Here is a 15,058-nt window from a genome sequence, read left to right as displayed (position 1 = left end):
GCTCATCGATTAATATTCAAAAATTTTTATTCGTGTAGTTTGTTTTTAAGCAACACTGAAATTTTTAAATAATAAAATCATTTATAGCGGGGTATTTTTGGTTTACACTTTTAGCACCAACAAATTAAAAAAAAAAACAAGCTGAAAATGCTACAAATATAGCATATTAAAGTTTTTAGCTTAAAAGTATTTGTCTTGCACATTTTTCAAAATTTTGAAACGTATTGAAATTATTGTAATCCACAGAATAGATTATTACATATTTTCATGATTAAATATTTTAATAATATTTTAATAAAGGTTTTTAAATAATTTAACTAGCAACTATTGATATTTCTTAAAGAACCATTTTAAATAGTGATTTTCTTTATCGCAAGCAACTCTGTCGATCTTTTTAAAACTTAACACCTGCATGACTATTATTTTATCGAAAACATTTTAATGGATTAATAAAGTACTTCATATCGGGGGTAGTTGAATAGTTTATCTCTCATTGTATATTAAACAATAGTTAAAATAATAAATGGCTCTTTTTTAATCATTTTTCTTCTACCAAGTAGAAAATCCTAACTTTTCACAATTTCTTTTGAATCATCCATGACCATTTCTCGACTACAATCTTTTTTTTAGCAATGAATAGTTTAATACAAGACTGTTGTTGTTACACTTATTTTTTTTTTAATTTACCATTTATTTTTGGCTAGTATCAAAAATCGATAGCGTGCCATTGATCAGCTGTTTTTATCGGTTGGCAACCCTGACACCAGTGATGCTGCGCTTTGAATAGTAGCCTATCGAATATAGAATATTGCTTATCGAGTGGGGGGTTTTGAGGGAACTCTTAAATTTTCAATCGTGTAATAGGGTTCTTAAGAATTTCCTTCCGGTAATGAACTGACTGCATCCCGATTAATAGCCTAGCCCACCTATTGACAGCACATAGCCCCTGCCGATACACCGATAACGGCCATCACTGATGCCAGACGCCGCCCGCCAGACGCGGCCTGCCAGACGCCGCCCGGCGCCGGCCAATCGGAGCGCCGTACGACTCGTATGTCGGCGCCCGTCGCCCGACGTCCGATAAACCGAAATCGGAACCGAAATCGAAGCCGTCGCCGAGTTTACTTAGTTTATCACTCACCAGCAAGCCAACCAGTAAGCAAACCACTTAGTCGTTCCAGTGCCGAGCTGCTTCCATTCACCGTTTCCAGTATAAAGCCCAGGCGACTACGCTTAGCGGTAAAAACACCCATACACCCACGCAAAAGTACAAGAAGGGCATTTTTTTTTTTACCGTTTGTCCGGTTTTTTTTAAACAATTCTAAAACGCTTGAGAATCACTTTGTAGCGCTCTCTTTTTTTTCACGTTCTCAAAAAAGAAGAAGAAAATAGTGCAAAAAGCCGCGGCGTGCTAAATTTGTATTGCGTGCAAAATTGCTAACAAAAAGAAAAGAAGGAAAACAAGAAGGAAACCCACACACACGCACTCGGTTCTATTTTTTTCCTGTCACTAATATTTTTTTAAGTTCGAGATTTATGCAGAATTAGAATTATTTCGGTGACAGCTGTTGAACTCCAAGTGAAAAAAAAATCGCGCGCAATCAGCAAATATCAAAAGGTAAGTCATAGAAAATAGCTAACTAAAATGCCGTGTGAATGTTCTGTGAATGCAAAATGCAACGTTGTGCAATTTTAATAATGCGAAAAATTCCCATGGTGCAAAAGTATGTGGGAGAATATACAGGGCATATGTCGTGGTTTTTTTTTGATGTTTTTTTCCATTTTTGGAGCTAGTGCTACGGTGAAATCAAGTTTTCGGGTTGACGTCATTTTAATTATGCATGGAAACGCAGGTAATGGGCGAGAATTTTGGTCAGCGGTTTCGGTCGTTTCCGCTTCATTTTTCGCGAACTTTCCAGCTAATGATTGATCAGCTGCCAAAAGTTTCAGGTTTCCCTAATTAGAGGAGAGTCCTGCATTGAAAATTCGCGGGTTTCCGATTGCAAACGGGGAAATTCAATTATCCTGCGTGCATGTGAATGTCCATGTCCATGTGTGCTGGTGTGCGTGTGTGTATGGGATGGCCAGCAAAAGCGTTGCATACTTGCAGGTGCAGGTCCCGGTCCACTCTCCTCTCTCTCTCTCTCTCCTTTCTCTTCGCTGTCAGCCTGTCATTTATAATTTCATTTCATGTCGGGCATGTGTGCGAGTGTGTGTGCGAAACACTGCACAAAATAAAAATAATAAAACAAGCACAGTTTCGCGCTTCTTCTCTTGCTCATAAATATACAAGTGTGCTCTCTTCCGCTTCCTGTTTCCCCCACTCCCCCGCCCTCTCCCTTCCCATTGCCCTATCCCATCTGTCTCTCTCGCTCTGTTTAACTGTCAATGCAGTTTTCTAATTGACTTCATCAGAAGAGCAAGAAGAAGCAGGAGAGGAGCAGGAGCAGGCTGTGGCATCCATGCACAAACACACACATGCCGTCCCTCTCACTCCATTGCCTCTGGCCACCTGTCAACTCTCCGTTGTCGCCCTCTCCCTCTCCATCGCCCTCTTCCGGGGCCCACTACCGTTATGATTTGTCTGCCCTGCACTTTACTGTCAAACGTCAAAAACACGAACAAACCTGCTAAATCGAAACAAATTTCAGTCGCCGACAAAGTGCTTAAGGGGAAACATCGTTTCAAGTCTGAAAATAAACTCACAAAATCAAGCAAATCGAGCAAATCGGAAATTGATCTCGTCCATCTGTTCCTGAAGGAAGGATACGCTGAAATCGTGTCAGTGCTGCAAGTTATCACTTGGGTAATAAATCTGCGACTCTTATTTAAAGTATATGGAATGAAGTAAGTTAGTTTATTGAAGATTTAGGTTTATACTATCAAGTTTATGTTATCTAAACTGAAGGAGGGTTTCATAAGTAGTAGAAGATCCTACAATTGTGTTATGATAAGGATTCGAAAAATTAGACTAAGCCTTTCCAACGAAATTCGGTTGAAAACTAGATTGGAAAACAAGTGATAAGACATTTAATTTGCACTTAGAATGTAGCTTGAGCTAAGAAAAATAGTAGCAGTGCACCATCGAAATATGATAAAAAATAAAGAGTTAAAAGTGTGTTATAATTAAGAAATGTGCTAGAATATAGAAAAAACATTGTAATACAATATAGATTTTAATGGTGATTTATCATTACTTTTGTTTGTTAGAATTGTCTGAAAATTATCTCATCCATTGTTGAAATATTTTTATTAGTAACAGACAATAGATTTATAAAAAAGCAAACTTACAAGAGAAGGATTATAAAACCTATATATAAAAACCATTGTATTAAATAGTAATTAGCTTCTGGCTTTGTGATAACTTAAAAGTAATTTCTAAAAAAGCCAACTTACAAGAGAAGGATTATAAAACTTAAATATAAAAACCATTGTACTAAATAGTAATTAGCTTCTTGCTTTGTGTTAAAAGTAATTTCTAGAGCCAATAGTTAAAAGTTTGTAGTTACTGCTGTTTCCATCATAGGAAGTACTGACTGTACTTGCAAGCTTGTTTACCAAAAGGACTGAATTTTGTTGTTATTAGCTTACACACGTCGGACTTTGGTGGTCGCTTTAACTTTGGTGTTTTGGCGTTGTCAGTAAATGAGGGGGGCTATCGGATATTGGATAGTGGATAGTGGATAGAGCGAGTGTGTCGGTACAAAGAGACTGGTATCATAGCGACTAAATTTGGTTGCGGTTGCTTTGCGATGCCACCTTGCCCACCCACTTTACCACCCGAATTTTCCACTCGCTGATTTTGAGGTTGCAATTGCAAAATACCAAGCGCACTTGGTGTGCTCTACACACTGGTATTTCGTGCTGTTTGCTTTGCTTTTCCCCATGCTTTTCCTATGCTTTCCGAAACTAATAAGCAATGCCACGGCTCGCAAAAGTATGCTACGAAAAAAGAGCAGCAATTGCACTGGCATCTCTCTGCTGCATATGTGTGCATGCGTGTGAGCCTTGAATTTGAACTAGTTGCTGTTGTTGTTGTTGTTCTTTCGCAGCAGCAGCAGCACAGCAGCCTCTCTGTCATGGCCACCCTTGCGTGTGTGTGTGTGTGTGTGTGAGAGACAGAGAGCACTTCCGCTCAAGGCCATGTTGCATTGCACTGCTTGTGCTGCCATCTCGCTCGCTCTCCTTAATTTAAATGCAAGCTGCATCTGCATATATTGCCTGTTAATTGCCATTGGTATGTGTGCGAATGGCTCTCCGTGCGCGCCAGTGTGCGTGTTAATATGTCATACTGGGGCTCTGATATTTGATTTGTAATATTGCCGCTTGCATTGCTTGTGTTTCTATAATTAAATTGCCAGGCTTTTGGTGTGTGCAAACTGTCCCGAAAAAGTATGCAATGCGCCTGCGTTAATAAATCGTGCACGGGAAGAAATAAGGGGTTTATTGGCTTATAAGCAGCTTACAATTATATGAAATATTTTAAGCATAAAGTTTGAAGTTAGAAAAATCAGAAAAACTTGAATTTCTAAAAAAAACTACAGAAATATAATGTTTATAATATAATAATTAAGGATGAAAAATAATAATAAATTAGTATCTTTTAAATTATGATATCGCAAAAATATATCCTGTTGATAAAATGATTGAAAATATGATTTCAACACTTCTTTAATTTAAAAAAAATGCAGTTCTTTTGGCATCTCACTCAGAAAATGATTGAAAAACTACTTTTTTTTTGTCGGTGCATGTGTGTATTGTGTGTGTGGGAGCTAACTTGATTAAAACCCGCTCTTTAATTAAAAGAAATGCTAATAATATTTCCCGATGTGCTCGCCTCCCCTCAGTGGCGTTGCTCATCTCTCTCTTTCTCCCATTTCTCTCGTTGCAGTTACAGAAGTCAAGCAACTGAAAAAAGCGCCATTTTTCAAACAATCGTACTCGAGTGAAGTTGTAAACACAGGAGCACAGAGCAAAAAACATCAGCCAAAATGTCTGATCGCAAAGCCGTGATTAAAAATGCCGACATGAGCGAGGAGATGCAGCAGGATGCCGTCGATTGTGCGACACAGGCCCTCGAGAAGTACAACATTGAGAAGGTGAGCTTAAAAATATCCTAAAAGGGTTGGGAGGGGGTTTTTAATAATACGAAAGATATCAGTACAAGATTTTTATATGTATACATACAAATATGTATCTTAAATTCCGAACCATATTCAAAAAACATTTGTTAACCTACAAGATACCTAAGAAATCGAAATACGCCACAATCAACCTAATACAAATTTAAACATCTAAAGAAAACGAATTTAATTGCGGTTTTCAAGTTATAATTAGATCCTTCAAAAGTAAACTTTATAAGATTAGTAATATATCAATCTTCAAAATCTTCGAATGATAACTGTTGAATAAATCATAAAAATGTGTCCCACATCCAAGGTATACAAATAAACACATATGTATACAGCCCACTGATTAGGGGATGAACAAAAAGGGTTAGGAAAAAAGAATGGGCAGGCACAACAGGTGCTTTTTAAGTGGGTGGCATTGGGACACCGAACTGTAATGATTGCTAGTGTTTGCAAAGATTCCCTGTAACATGATTTTTTAAACACCCAATTAATTCGACTGCTCTGTGTGTTGGTCCATTAATTAATCAACAGAAAATCAACAATTCTAGTTTGCAGGGTTTCGAGTTGATTCAACAAACTTTCTATTTGTACAGCAATGAAATGTGAGGCTTCCTTCCTAAGTTCTGAAAATAATTAGATAAATACGGAATGCTCTGGCGAAACCATAATTTTAATATTTAGCAAACAAGCTTATTAGAAAGGGGAGACTGGCTGAAAGCAGCAGCAGCAGCAGCAGCCGTATTATTATTATTTTGGCCTAAATCTGTAATTAAATTGAAATTACTGGTACAGGCACACAAACGTTGGCTTTCCCAGGAGTTTTCCCCGTGCGTATGTATGCACATTGTTGCATCTCTGGCCAGTAGAAACATAAAACCCATAACAACCGCCCACACTCCCTCGGTCGCTCAGTAAACTTGTGGTTTGAACTGCGTTTGGCAATTTCACAATTTTGCGGTGCAGCCTTTGGGTTATTCCGCCATTTCCACTTCCATTTCCACATCCATTTCCTCCACCCTCCACCCACCAACCTCCAGGATCCAGGACGCCCACACAACTGCGTCACAGCCTTCCCTTTGGGCAGCTGCTGGCCCATCGGCCCCCGGGCTGGAAAACTCCTTTCACAAACAATGTGCAATATTTGCCTGCATTTTCCGGGAATTTTTGTAATTTTATCACTCTTCCTTAACCTTTGCCCTTATCGCCATTCGGCAGCATTTTATGGACAAAGGCCGTAGCAACTTTTCCATCACAGCATGCTTACAATTTGATTATCATGGGTAGCTATACCAACAATAGCTATGTTTTGGGGAAATTCAATTAAATCCTTAATTAATATAGCAGTGGTCGGCACGGAATTTTCACGGGGCTCTGTATGCTGTACGTGTGCCGGCAGAGGCTGAGCAGAGCTGTTGCATATGTCCACTTAGTTGGACGCTGGCGATCGCTGTTTTAAGGGTAGACAAAGTTAGGAACCTTAATACAATGTCAACGTTAAAAGTAGCCCTGACTTAAAGAGATTTTCGCGAAGGATGTGAGGAAGAAGGTGGTGGTGTGGAAAATCGGCGGAGGACTGACCATCATTAACAATGTCCCCGATGTTGGGGGCGAAACACAACAACTAAAATAAGCTCTTGATTTAGTCGGCTGCGAATGCAAGGAACAACAATAACAATAACAAAGAAAGAGAAAAAAAGAACCAGAAGGAAAACAAAATCAGCCAGCAATGTCAACAAAGTCGAAGAAATTGAATAATCAATAGATGTACGGGGGGCATAGTGAATGCGATTGAAGGGAAACAGCCGGGTACACACACTCAACTAACGTACGTACACAGGAGAAAAAGATGGGTTCCAGTTAGAAATTTAAAATGAAGACCCCTAGAAAATAAATATATTACTATTATAACAAGTAGAGTGCATACAAATTAATAAAGCCCAATATAAACATTCTATATTATGTAAATGTTACGAAACTTGTTTCTTTGAATATCAAAACACTAGAAAAAAGTATTCCTAACGTTTTTAAAAAATGTACAGTGATTTTCTTAATAATTATTAAAAAACATGGTCTTAAAAACAGTATGGTTCTTGAGTATTTGTGACAAATCAAAGGGGTTCTAGAAATTGTTTTCTGTGCAAGCGATGGTCAAAGTGCGGACCCTGACTGAGGTCAGTAAAAATATGGCTGGCGGAGAAGGAAGGAAAAACAAGCTGGTGGAAAGGAAAGCTGCGGGGGATTGCCATCAACTAGCGGGCCTTTGTCAATGCCAATGGCAGAAGACAACATACTGAGACTGAGACTGTGACTGCGATTCCAAGACACAGGGAAAATGAAAATGGAAAACGGTATGAGGGGGAAAAAGAACGCGCCGGGGCCCTTGAAAGCAAAGCAAGGCAAAGTAAACTTGGAATCACAGCGGAAGTGGATAAAAGGCTAGGGGGAAATGGGGTATACGGAGGTGGGAAAAACCCAGAGAGAGATTTTGCTAATTGAGCAGTAAAAGCAAAATGTGCGTACACAGTGGATATCGGTTGGAAAACTCTAGGGGAAACTCAAGGAATTTACACAAAAAACACTTGTTTTAAGATATTCTCAACTGACTAATAACATAATACAAATGCTAAATAGGTTGTTACTTTTAAGAACATGTTATATCAATGATATTCACCTTTTTTCCTATTAAAATTTAAACTTTTAGGATGTATTAAATGGTTTTTGCAAGGGTCATTACAATGTTGATTACCATTTCCTATCGAACTCATGAAGTATGTCCAGTATAAATAGTTTTGAAGTTCAATCAAAATACACAATCTCTTCTGTATTTTTGCTGTATTTCTAAGTTATAAAAGAAAGGTTTTTTTAACTGTATGAGCCAGGACCTGGGCCTGCCGCACAATTTGTTGATTGTTTGTCACTGTGGTGAGAGGGGTATGGAAAATATCGGGGTGGTTAATATAGGGGGGAAGTGGGTGTATAATAACGCCCCCAGCCAATGCAAAAACACCTGAACCACCCATTTCGAGCCTACCTCTTGTTGCTATAAATAAAATATATGCCACACGATTGATTGCCTTTTTGTCTTTACTCTTCCTTTCACTGCCTCCCTCTCCCTTTCTCGCTTTCTCTTCCCCTTACTTTTCCTGTGCTTATTGCATAATAATAAGTTGGCCATTATTTCTCACTGTGTATGTGTGTGTTTTTTGTAGGTAATTAAATATGGATTTTTGTGTGCTTTTTTTGGTTTTATCTCTTTTTCCTGCCAGGCAAAAACACAAATTTAATTGCTTAGATGAAAATTGAGAAATTTCTAATGGAAAAAATGTAAAATAAAAATAGAATAGACGCGAGGGGGGAAAAAACAACGCAGAGAGCAACCTTTAACCTTTAGAAGATGCTGCGTGCGTGCGGTTCAATAGAAATTGCATTAGATGGGATGGCAAGTTTTTTGTGTTGCCAACAGTTTCGAATCAATAATTGACCTGGGAAATTCATTAGACTTATCCTCTTTCCTAGCTGATTATAAGCTCAAAATTCCAATCAGAGCGACACAAAAGCCAAAAGCCAGAAAAGAGAGGGGGGGGCAAAAAACAATTTTTGGTATCCATTAGATACGCAACTAATACTACTGAAAAAGAGTATGGGGGCTGTGAGCTGTGGGTCGCCACCACCACCCCCTTGGGGCACCCAAGGGTTAAGCTCGACCCACTTGGTTGTGGGTTTGTTGTACCTTGTGTTGTGTATATATTTTTAGGGGCGCGCAACCTTTCAAGCAGCTTAAATCGTATCCATAGGCATTATGTTGCCCCCAGTATTTCTATGTATTTTTGTACCCCTGTGTGAGTGTGTGTATGTATGTGTGTGTCTGTGTGAGCCGCGATTTAAAGGCAAAGCCCTAAATAAGCCAACAAGAGGGCCAAAAATGAAAAAATAAAATAAAATGAAATGAAAGAGGGGAAACAGCAGCAGCGCAGCGGAATATAAATTTCCAATTCAATTATTTTTTGGCTTTAAGTTATTTTATTTAATAAATGCAATTAGTTTTTGGAACAGCTAAAAAAGGGAATTAATTGAGTGCAGAAGCTTTAAGATTATAATTAACTCATTTTCTTGTTAAATTCATGTAAAATGTACTATTTTTAACTCTTAAATTAATTTAGTAAAGTTAAACAAAAGTTTGTGTTAAAAAATTAAATATATTGCTGTAACTTACAGCATAACTTAGTTAGATTTACTGAAAATGAGACTTTGGAAGGTTAAAGTAATGGAAATACGAGCGATGAAAATGACAGCTTTGATGGGAAGTTGTTGAAAAATGTGAATTTTAATAATGACACTCAACTAAAACAACTTAATAAAGTTTTTGAAACGAGATTAATTAATTTTCCTCGGCGTTATGGACTGCATTTCACTCGCTTTTTACGCAGTTAATATCGCGATTCATTTGATATCTCTGTTTGTTTTCTTTTGTCGCTCAAAAGGCAGAACCCCTTTGGACAAATAATAAACGATATAGAAAATAGTATTAAAACGATGAGACAAACATATTTTGCCATTCAATCGCTGTGTGAAGCTCTGTGTGCATTTTTAGTATTATTTTTTATGGGTTTTGTTTGTGATTTTTTGCGTGGCAAAAAAATGTTTAATCAATATAGGGGCAGCAGAGAAGAATACTCTACTCGTATTTGTATGTAAATAGATTGGTTGAGTGTGTAAAAAGCCAACACACATGCACATGCATTCATTTTTATTGACACACATTCATCGAATGCGAGGCTTTTCCGCTTTTTTCCGTTCCTTCAAACGTGTCCAGGCATATTTGCTGGGGCTCAAAATCCTCTGGATATTTTCCAGGTGTGGTCTAAATGGACAGAGGGACTATATCGAGGTGTTCCTCCTTGCATGCATGAATTATTTATTTTTCTTTGAACGCACTTGCTGCGAGTCTTTGATTTTATCGCACTTTAAAGTGGCAAGAAAAGTTGTATGAGATTTAAGATTGTGCAAAGTACGTGGAGATACTGAGATACAAGAGCTGTCAAGATAAAAATAGCTTTTAAATAATTATCTTTGAGATAAACGCCTACAAAGATACTACTTTTCCATCTCAGAACTGAAAACTACGAACAAATCATTCCCCTTTTGTGTCTATCAAAAACAAGGAAATTCGTTTATTACTTCGCTACTGCCAAAATGTGTCAGTTACCTTCCCTAAAAGCCTCGCAAATTATATGACCAAAATTGCATTGTCGATTTCATTAGGCTACATATGTTGTATATACAAATACATACCCACCAATATTTAGTGGCACAAGAGCCACCCACTCGATGGTGGCACCCACACACCCACTTTTAACCCCCTGTTGCCACTTTTATGTGTGTGTCAGAATGTTCATTTTGTGTTTTTTTTTCGGCGTTGCCAAAACAAAATTCCATGGCATTGCTAGGGGGCGGTTGCAAAGAGGCCTCACCCCAAACCAAATTGAATATAAAACAATCAACTTTATATTGTCGTCTGACACGACACGAAAATCTACACGCAATAGGCTGGAAGCGAAGGAAATTTGAAAATGGAAACAAAACATGTTTAAAAGAAAGGCCCAAGAGAAAAGCCCACAAAAAATAGAGAACAGCTGGAATGACTTAATAGCAATGATCGCTAAAGGGATTCCTTTACAGTCGGACCTCAAGAAAGCAAACTACTGATACAAATCATGATTAAAATTTTTTGACATATTTGTAATATCTTCAAGTAGCAGTATCTATACTTTCTATAATATTCCTATATCCCTATGGGAACACTCTTTCAAATCAAGAAAAACTTTCCTAAATCATTATTTAAATAATTTATTCCTTAAAACTTTACATAAATATATTACGAAAATGTAAAGAACTAAGTTTTATATCCAAATTGTTTTTATATACGTTGTAATATCCCTATATCAGTGATTTATAATTGGGTATCTGTTTCAACTTAAGAAACTAACTTTCCTCAATCAATATTTTAAAAATTTCATCTATAGTTCCATAAATATATTATCGATATATATCGATATATACCAAATATCGATTTACGTTGTTATAATAACCTTATATTAGTGATTTATAATGGAAAAACTTTCCTTAATCATTATTTTAATAATTTTATTTTCATTTCCATAAATATATTTCGAAAAGTTTTTATTTTCCTAATGTCTTTATTTATTGTTTGGTTATTAATATAATACAAGCGTTCAACTTAATGAGGTACGACTGTATAATACGACAATGATGACGACAGCTTTGATTGAAGGATGGCTAAAACAAGGAATTGGATAATGGCACTCAACTAAATCAGCTTTATATGTGTTTTTCCCTTGAGGGTCTCGCTTTTCTTCGCTTTTCTTCGCTTGTCCTGTTTGTTTTATTATTTCATCGTTATTTTCTCAGTTTTTGTTTTGAGGTTACCGGGTTAAGTTTATGACTTTGCACGCGTTCTCCTGCAATAACGGCGGCGCTACCTTCTGAACCCCCTCCAAAATCCGATCCACGTTTTTTGACCCCACCCCTGACTAAATGAAATCAACTCCAAGTGTGGCGCCCGAAAGTATGGCAAAAGCAAAACTTTCAGATTGCCTCAACTTTCGGAACAGAACAATTTTATTTTTCCCCATTCCTTCTATAGTTTTTTTTTTGCCCCCCTTTTATTAAGCTAAACATTCCCCATCTGCTTTTTGCATTCCTTGCGTTTTTTCCACAGATGTTGGAAAACATGATAATTGGACAAGAATATATAGTGGTGAAAGAATTTGTAAAATATTTCTTGTTTTTTAATGAGTGTGATAATAAAAATGGTAGGGAAATATTTGAAATAAATATTTTGAAAACTGAAGTTCGATACAAAATATTTAGATCGTGTTAATCTATAGATATTATAACAATTTTAGATGCAGAGCTGATATTTTTAGGTTGGATTTCATATTTTTCTAACCTTCATTGTGTTTTCACTTTAAATTTTTTACTATATATGAAATATTTTAAAATTTGAAATATTTATTTTGTGAAGATAAATATCAAACTTATTTTAAACTCTCTTAATGGCAAAGCTAATATTTTGAGATTCTAACCCTGCCTTAAAATTCCTTGAAGGCTTAGCTTTTATATTTATCTGACCTCCATTGTGCCTCCCCACATTTATCTTTATACACACATTTTTGCGGGTTGGCTGCTGCGTGTGGGTTTGCGTAACCCTGGATTTAGCCGCCAAAACGACTGACAATGACCTTTGACATTTGCCACACTAAACTGCATGGGTTTCAGCGCAGTGCTTCTAGTATTTTAAACCACCATTTTGCAACGTTTTAGCACTTGAATTTGCTTTTTCCCCTACCCCTTCTTTTTACGCTGTTTATTTAAACCCTTTCTTGCACACTTTCTCCTTCTCTTGCCACCAATTTTACCCATTTTGGCCACATTCCCCGTGTGGTTTGTGCTGTGGTGCTAACACACATAATTAGCCTTTGCCTCAAGAACTGGCCTTTAATTTCAACCAAATTGCTTAATGCGAATGGCAACAAAAACAACAGCAATCATAACTAACTCATTAGCACAGAAACTTTTCACCCCCAACAACAGCACACTGTGCCCCCGTTGAATTTTCTTCACTGCTGCCTGTTTTTTGAGGTCACATTTTGGGTTACCCCAGTGACAGACACCCGAAAATGGGGGAAATTCTGGTGGAAAATGAGTTTTTCGCTTGGCATTTTATTGAGTTTGCCGTTGGCCGCTAATTCCGAAACAGTTAGCAGCCACTTAGGCATTTGTTTTCGCCTGTTTTGGCTTGCTTTCGGGGGGCTTGGGGCTGTGTTCCCTTCTAGCCATTGCATTTCTGACAGCTTTATGGAATTTGGCGTTAACTTGTTCGACAATTGGCAGCTGCACGGCGGGGAAAAAAGTGTAAAATACTCTGCGAAATTGAATTACAAGCGAGAGTGCCAAAAAATCCATCAATATTAGATTATAAGATGAAGGAAAGTTTGAGGCAGGCACCAAATGTACAAGATGAACATTCAGCAATTTAAGTTAATTAAAAATCTAACACAACAAACTAAATCTTTCGTTTTGTCTCTCTCCGTTTTCAGGACATTGCGGCCTACATCAAGAAGGAGTTCGACAAAAAATACAATCCCACATGGCATTGCATTGTGGGCCGCAACTTTGGATCGTATGTTACCCACGAGACGCGCCACTTCATCTACTTCTATTTGGGCCAGGTGGCCATTTTATTGTTTAAGAGCGGTTAAAGTATTGTCGAGTCGGATGAAGTGGTGGTGAGGAGGCTGATGGAGATGCAGCAGCTGCGCCGCCAACAACAACAGCAGCAACAACAGCAACAGCAGCAGGCGCAGCAGTCGCATTTCGGGGCATCAGGGGACGAGGATCAAGAGCAGAAACAGCAACAACCACATAACCAACAACCACAACAACCAACACAGCACCAACTACAACAACACCAGCAGCAGCAGCAGCAGCAAAAAGAACATCTCAAGGATGCGGAAATGATGACCGACAAGCCAGCCGAGGAGCAAGAGCAGCACGAACACACGGAAGATTCGGATATGGAGCTAACTGACGTAGAGGAAACAGAGTCGGATGGCCAGGAGGTGGAGGAAGGCGACGACGACGAGGATGACGAGGATGATGATGATGATGATGACGATGATGGCACCATCGTCGAGGACAGCGATGCCACCAGCTGCAGCAGTTGTCGCCGCGCCGAACTGGAGGAGGATCAGCAGGAGCAACAGCAATCGCCGCCGCCGCCTCCTCCTCTCCCAAAAGCCAACGATGATGATGATGATGATGACGATGTCACCTAGGTCCATGCCCGAGATCACTCTTCCTCAAATGAAAACACGATACACACGCACCATTTTAAAGCATGTCTATCCAATGCAAGGAATACCTGTTTGTTGGTGGTATTCCTTACATTCAACGCCACGCTGGTTAACTCGCAGAAAGCAAGAAACAAGAAGATCGAAAACTATGTTCAATAAGAAGCGCTACTAGTTCACACAATTATATACACTCGACGAATAAGGGGGACATAACCACAACACACTCTTGTAGACAAGCATGAAATACCAACGCTGTTTAGTTTCGAACGCATCATTTCCCCATCCCCAACCTCGATTTGTTAATGGAAAACACAGAATATAATTTGGCATTAACAATTTATGATTTGGATTACAATCGCGCTGCCCCATGATTTACAAACACAATTATGTTAAAATTTCCCATTTTGTTTCCTTTGGCTACAAATGTATTATGTGCTGGCGCTTTGTTTGGCCTTATAATTTACTTATGAAACCTGCAAATGCGTAATTAAACAATTGTTAACTAGAAATTAACCAAAACAGAACCATGTGTTGTATTTATTTGTATGATTTTTATGAATTTATTGCAAATTTGTTGGAGCTTAGCAGAGGCAAGAACCACACACCCACACACACACACACACGTACACAACATAGCACAGGCAACAACCACCACTACAACCGAACGAGCAAAGTAAAAAAATAATGCAAAACTAAAAAAATTGTAAGGAAAACTCACATATTTTTCTGTCGGATGGATTATTTATGTGTATTGAACTCTCTCAGCACGTGTAAACGGAAACCAAGCAGAAAATATAAGAAAAAAAAATAGTATAATGTGAAATTTGCATACACACCATACTACACACACACACCCACAGACACACTCTGCACACCTAATAGATACACAGCAAAAAATATCTTGAACTTGGAATGCTTCCCCATAAAAATGGTATTTTTCACCCTATATTCCGTTGTTTAAAATATATAAATATATTTTAAAATTTCAAATCGTTTATTGTTTTTAAATTAAGATTTATACATATTTTTTGAGAGCATTTCTCATTATCC

General features: G+C 37.9%; 2 protein-coding genes across 5 annotated transcripts; both read left to right on the top strand.

The window, feature by feature from the left end:
- The first annotated feature begins 1,053 nt into the window (after positions 1–1,053).
- On the top strand, positions 1,054–13,450 carry LOC119556057 (dynein light chain 1, cytoplasmic). Of its 4 annotated transcripts, none has more exons than XM_037867864.1 (3): positions 1,054–1,155; positions 4,892–5,099; positions 13,253–13,450. In XM_037867864.1, the coding sequence occupies exons 2-3, from the start codon at positions 4,992–4,994 to the stop codon at positions 13,412–13,414; spliced, it is 270 nt and encodes an 89-aa protein (XP_037723792.1). In that variant the 5' UTR covers positions 1,054–1,155; positions 4,892–4,991; the 3' UTR covers positions 13,415–13,450. The 4 variants fall into 4 exon arrangements, with proteins under 4 accessions (XP_037723792.1, XP_037723790.1, XP_037723793.1 ...); XM_037867862.1 differs by having other exon boundaries at positions 1,090–1,239; XM_037867865.1 differs by lacking the exon at positions 1,054–1,155 and adding an exon at positions 1,159–1,239 and having other exon boundaries at positions 4,898–5,099.
- LOC119556056 (putative uncharacterized protein DDB_G0274435) lies at positions 13,419–14,998 on the top strand. Its single transcript, XM_037867861.1, has one exon. The coding sequence runs from the start codon at positions 13,454–13,456 to the stop codon at positions 13,988–13,990; it is 537 nt and encodes a 178-aa protein (XP_037723789.1). The 5' UTR covers positions 13,419–13,453; the 3' UTR covers positions 13,991–14,998.
- The last annotated feature ends 60 nt before the right edge of the window (positions 14,999–15,058 follow it).

This window comes from Drosophila subpulchrella, chromosome X (assembly GCF_014743375.2).
Source record: "Drosophila subpulchrella strain 33 F10 #4 breed RU33 chromosome X, RU_Dsub_v1.1 Primary Assembly, whole genome shotgun sequence".
Lineage (NCBI taxonomy): Eukaryota > Metazoa > Arthropoda > Insecta > Diptera > Drosophilidae > Drosophila > Drosophila subpulchrella.
The sequence above is the reverse complement of the archived record's forward strand: the minus strand, read 5'-3'. Positions and strand labels throughout refer to the sequence as shown.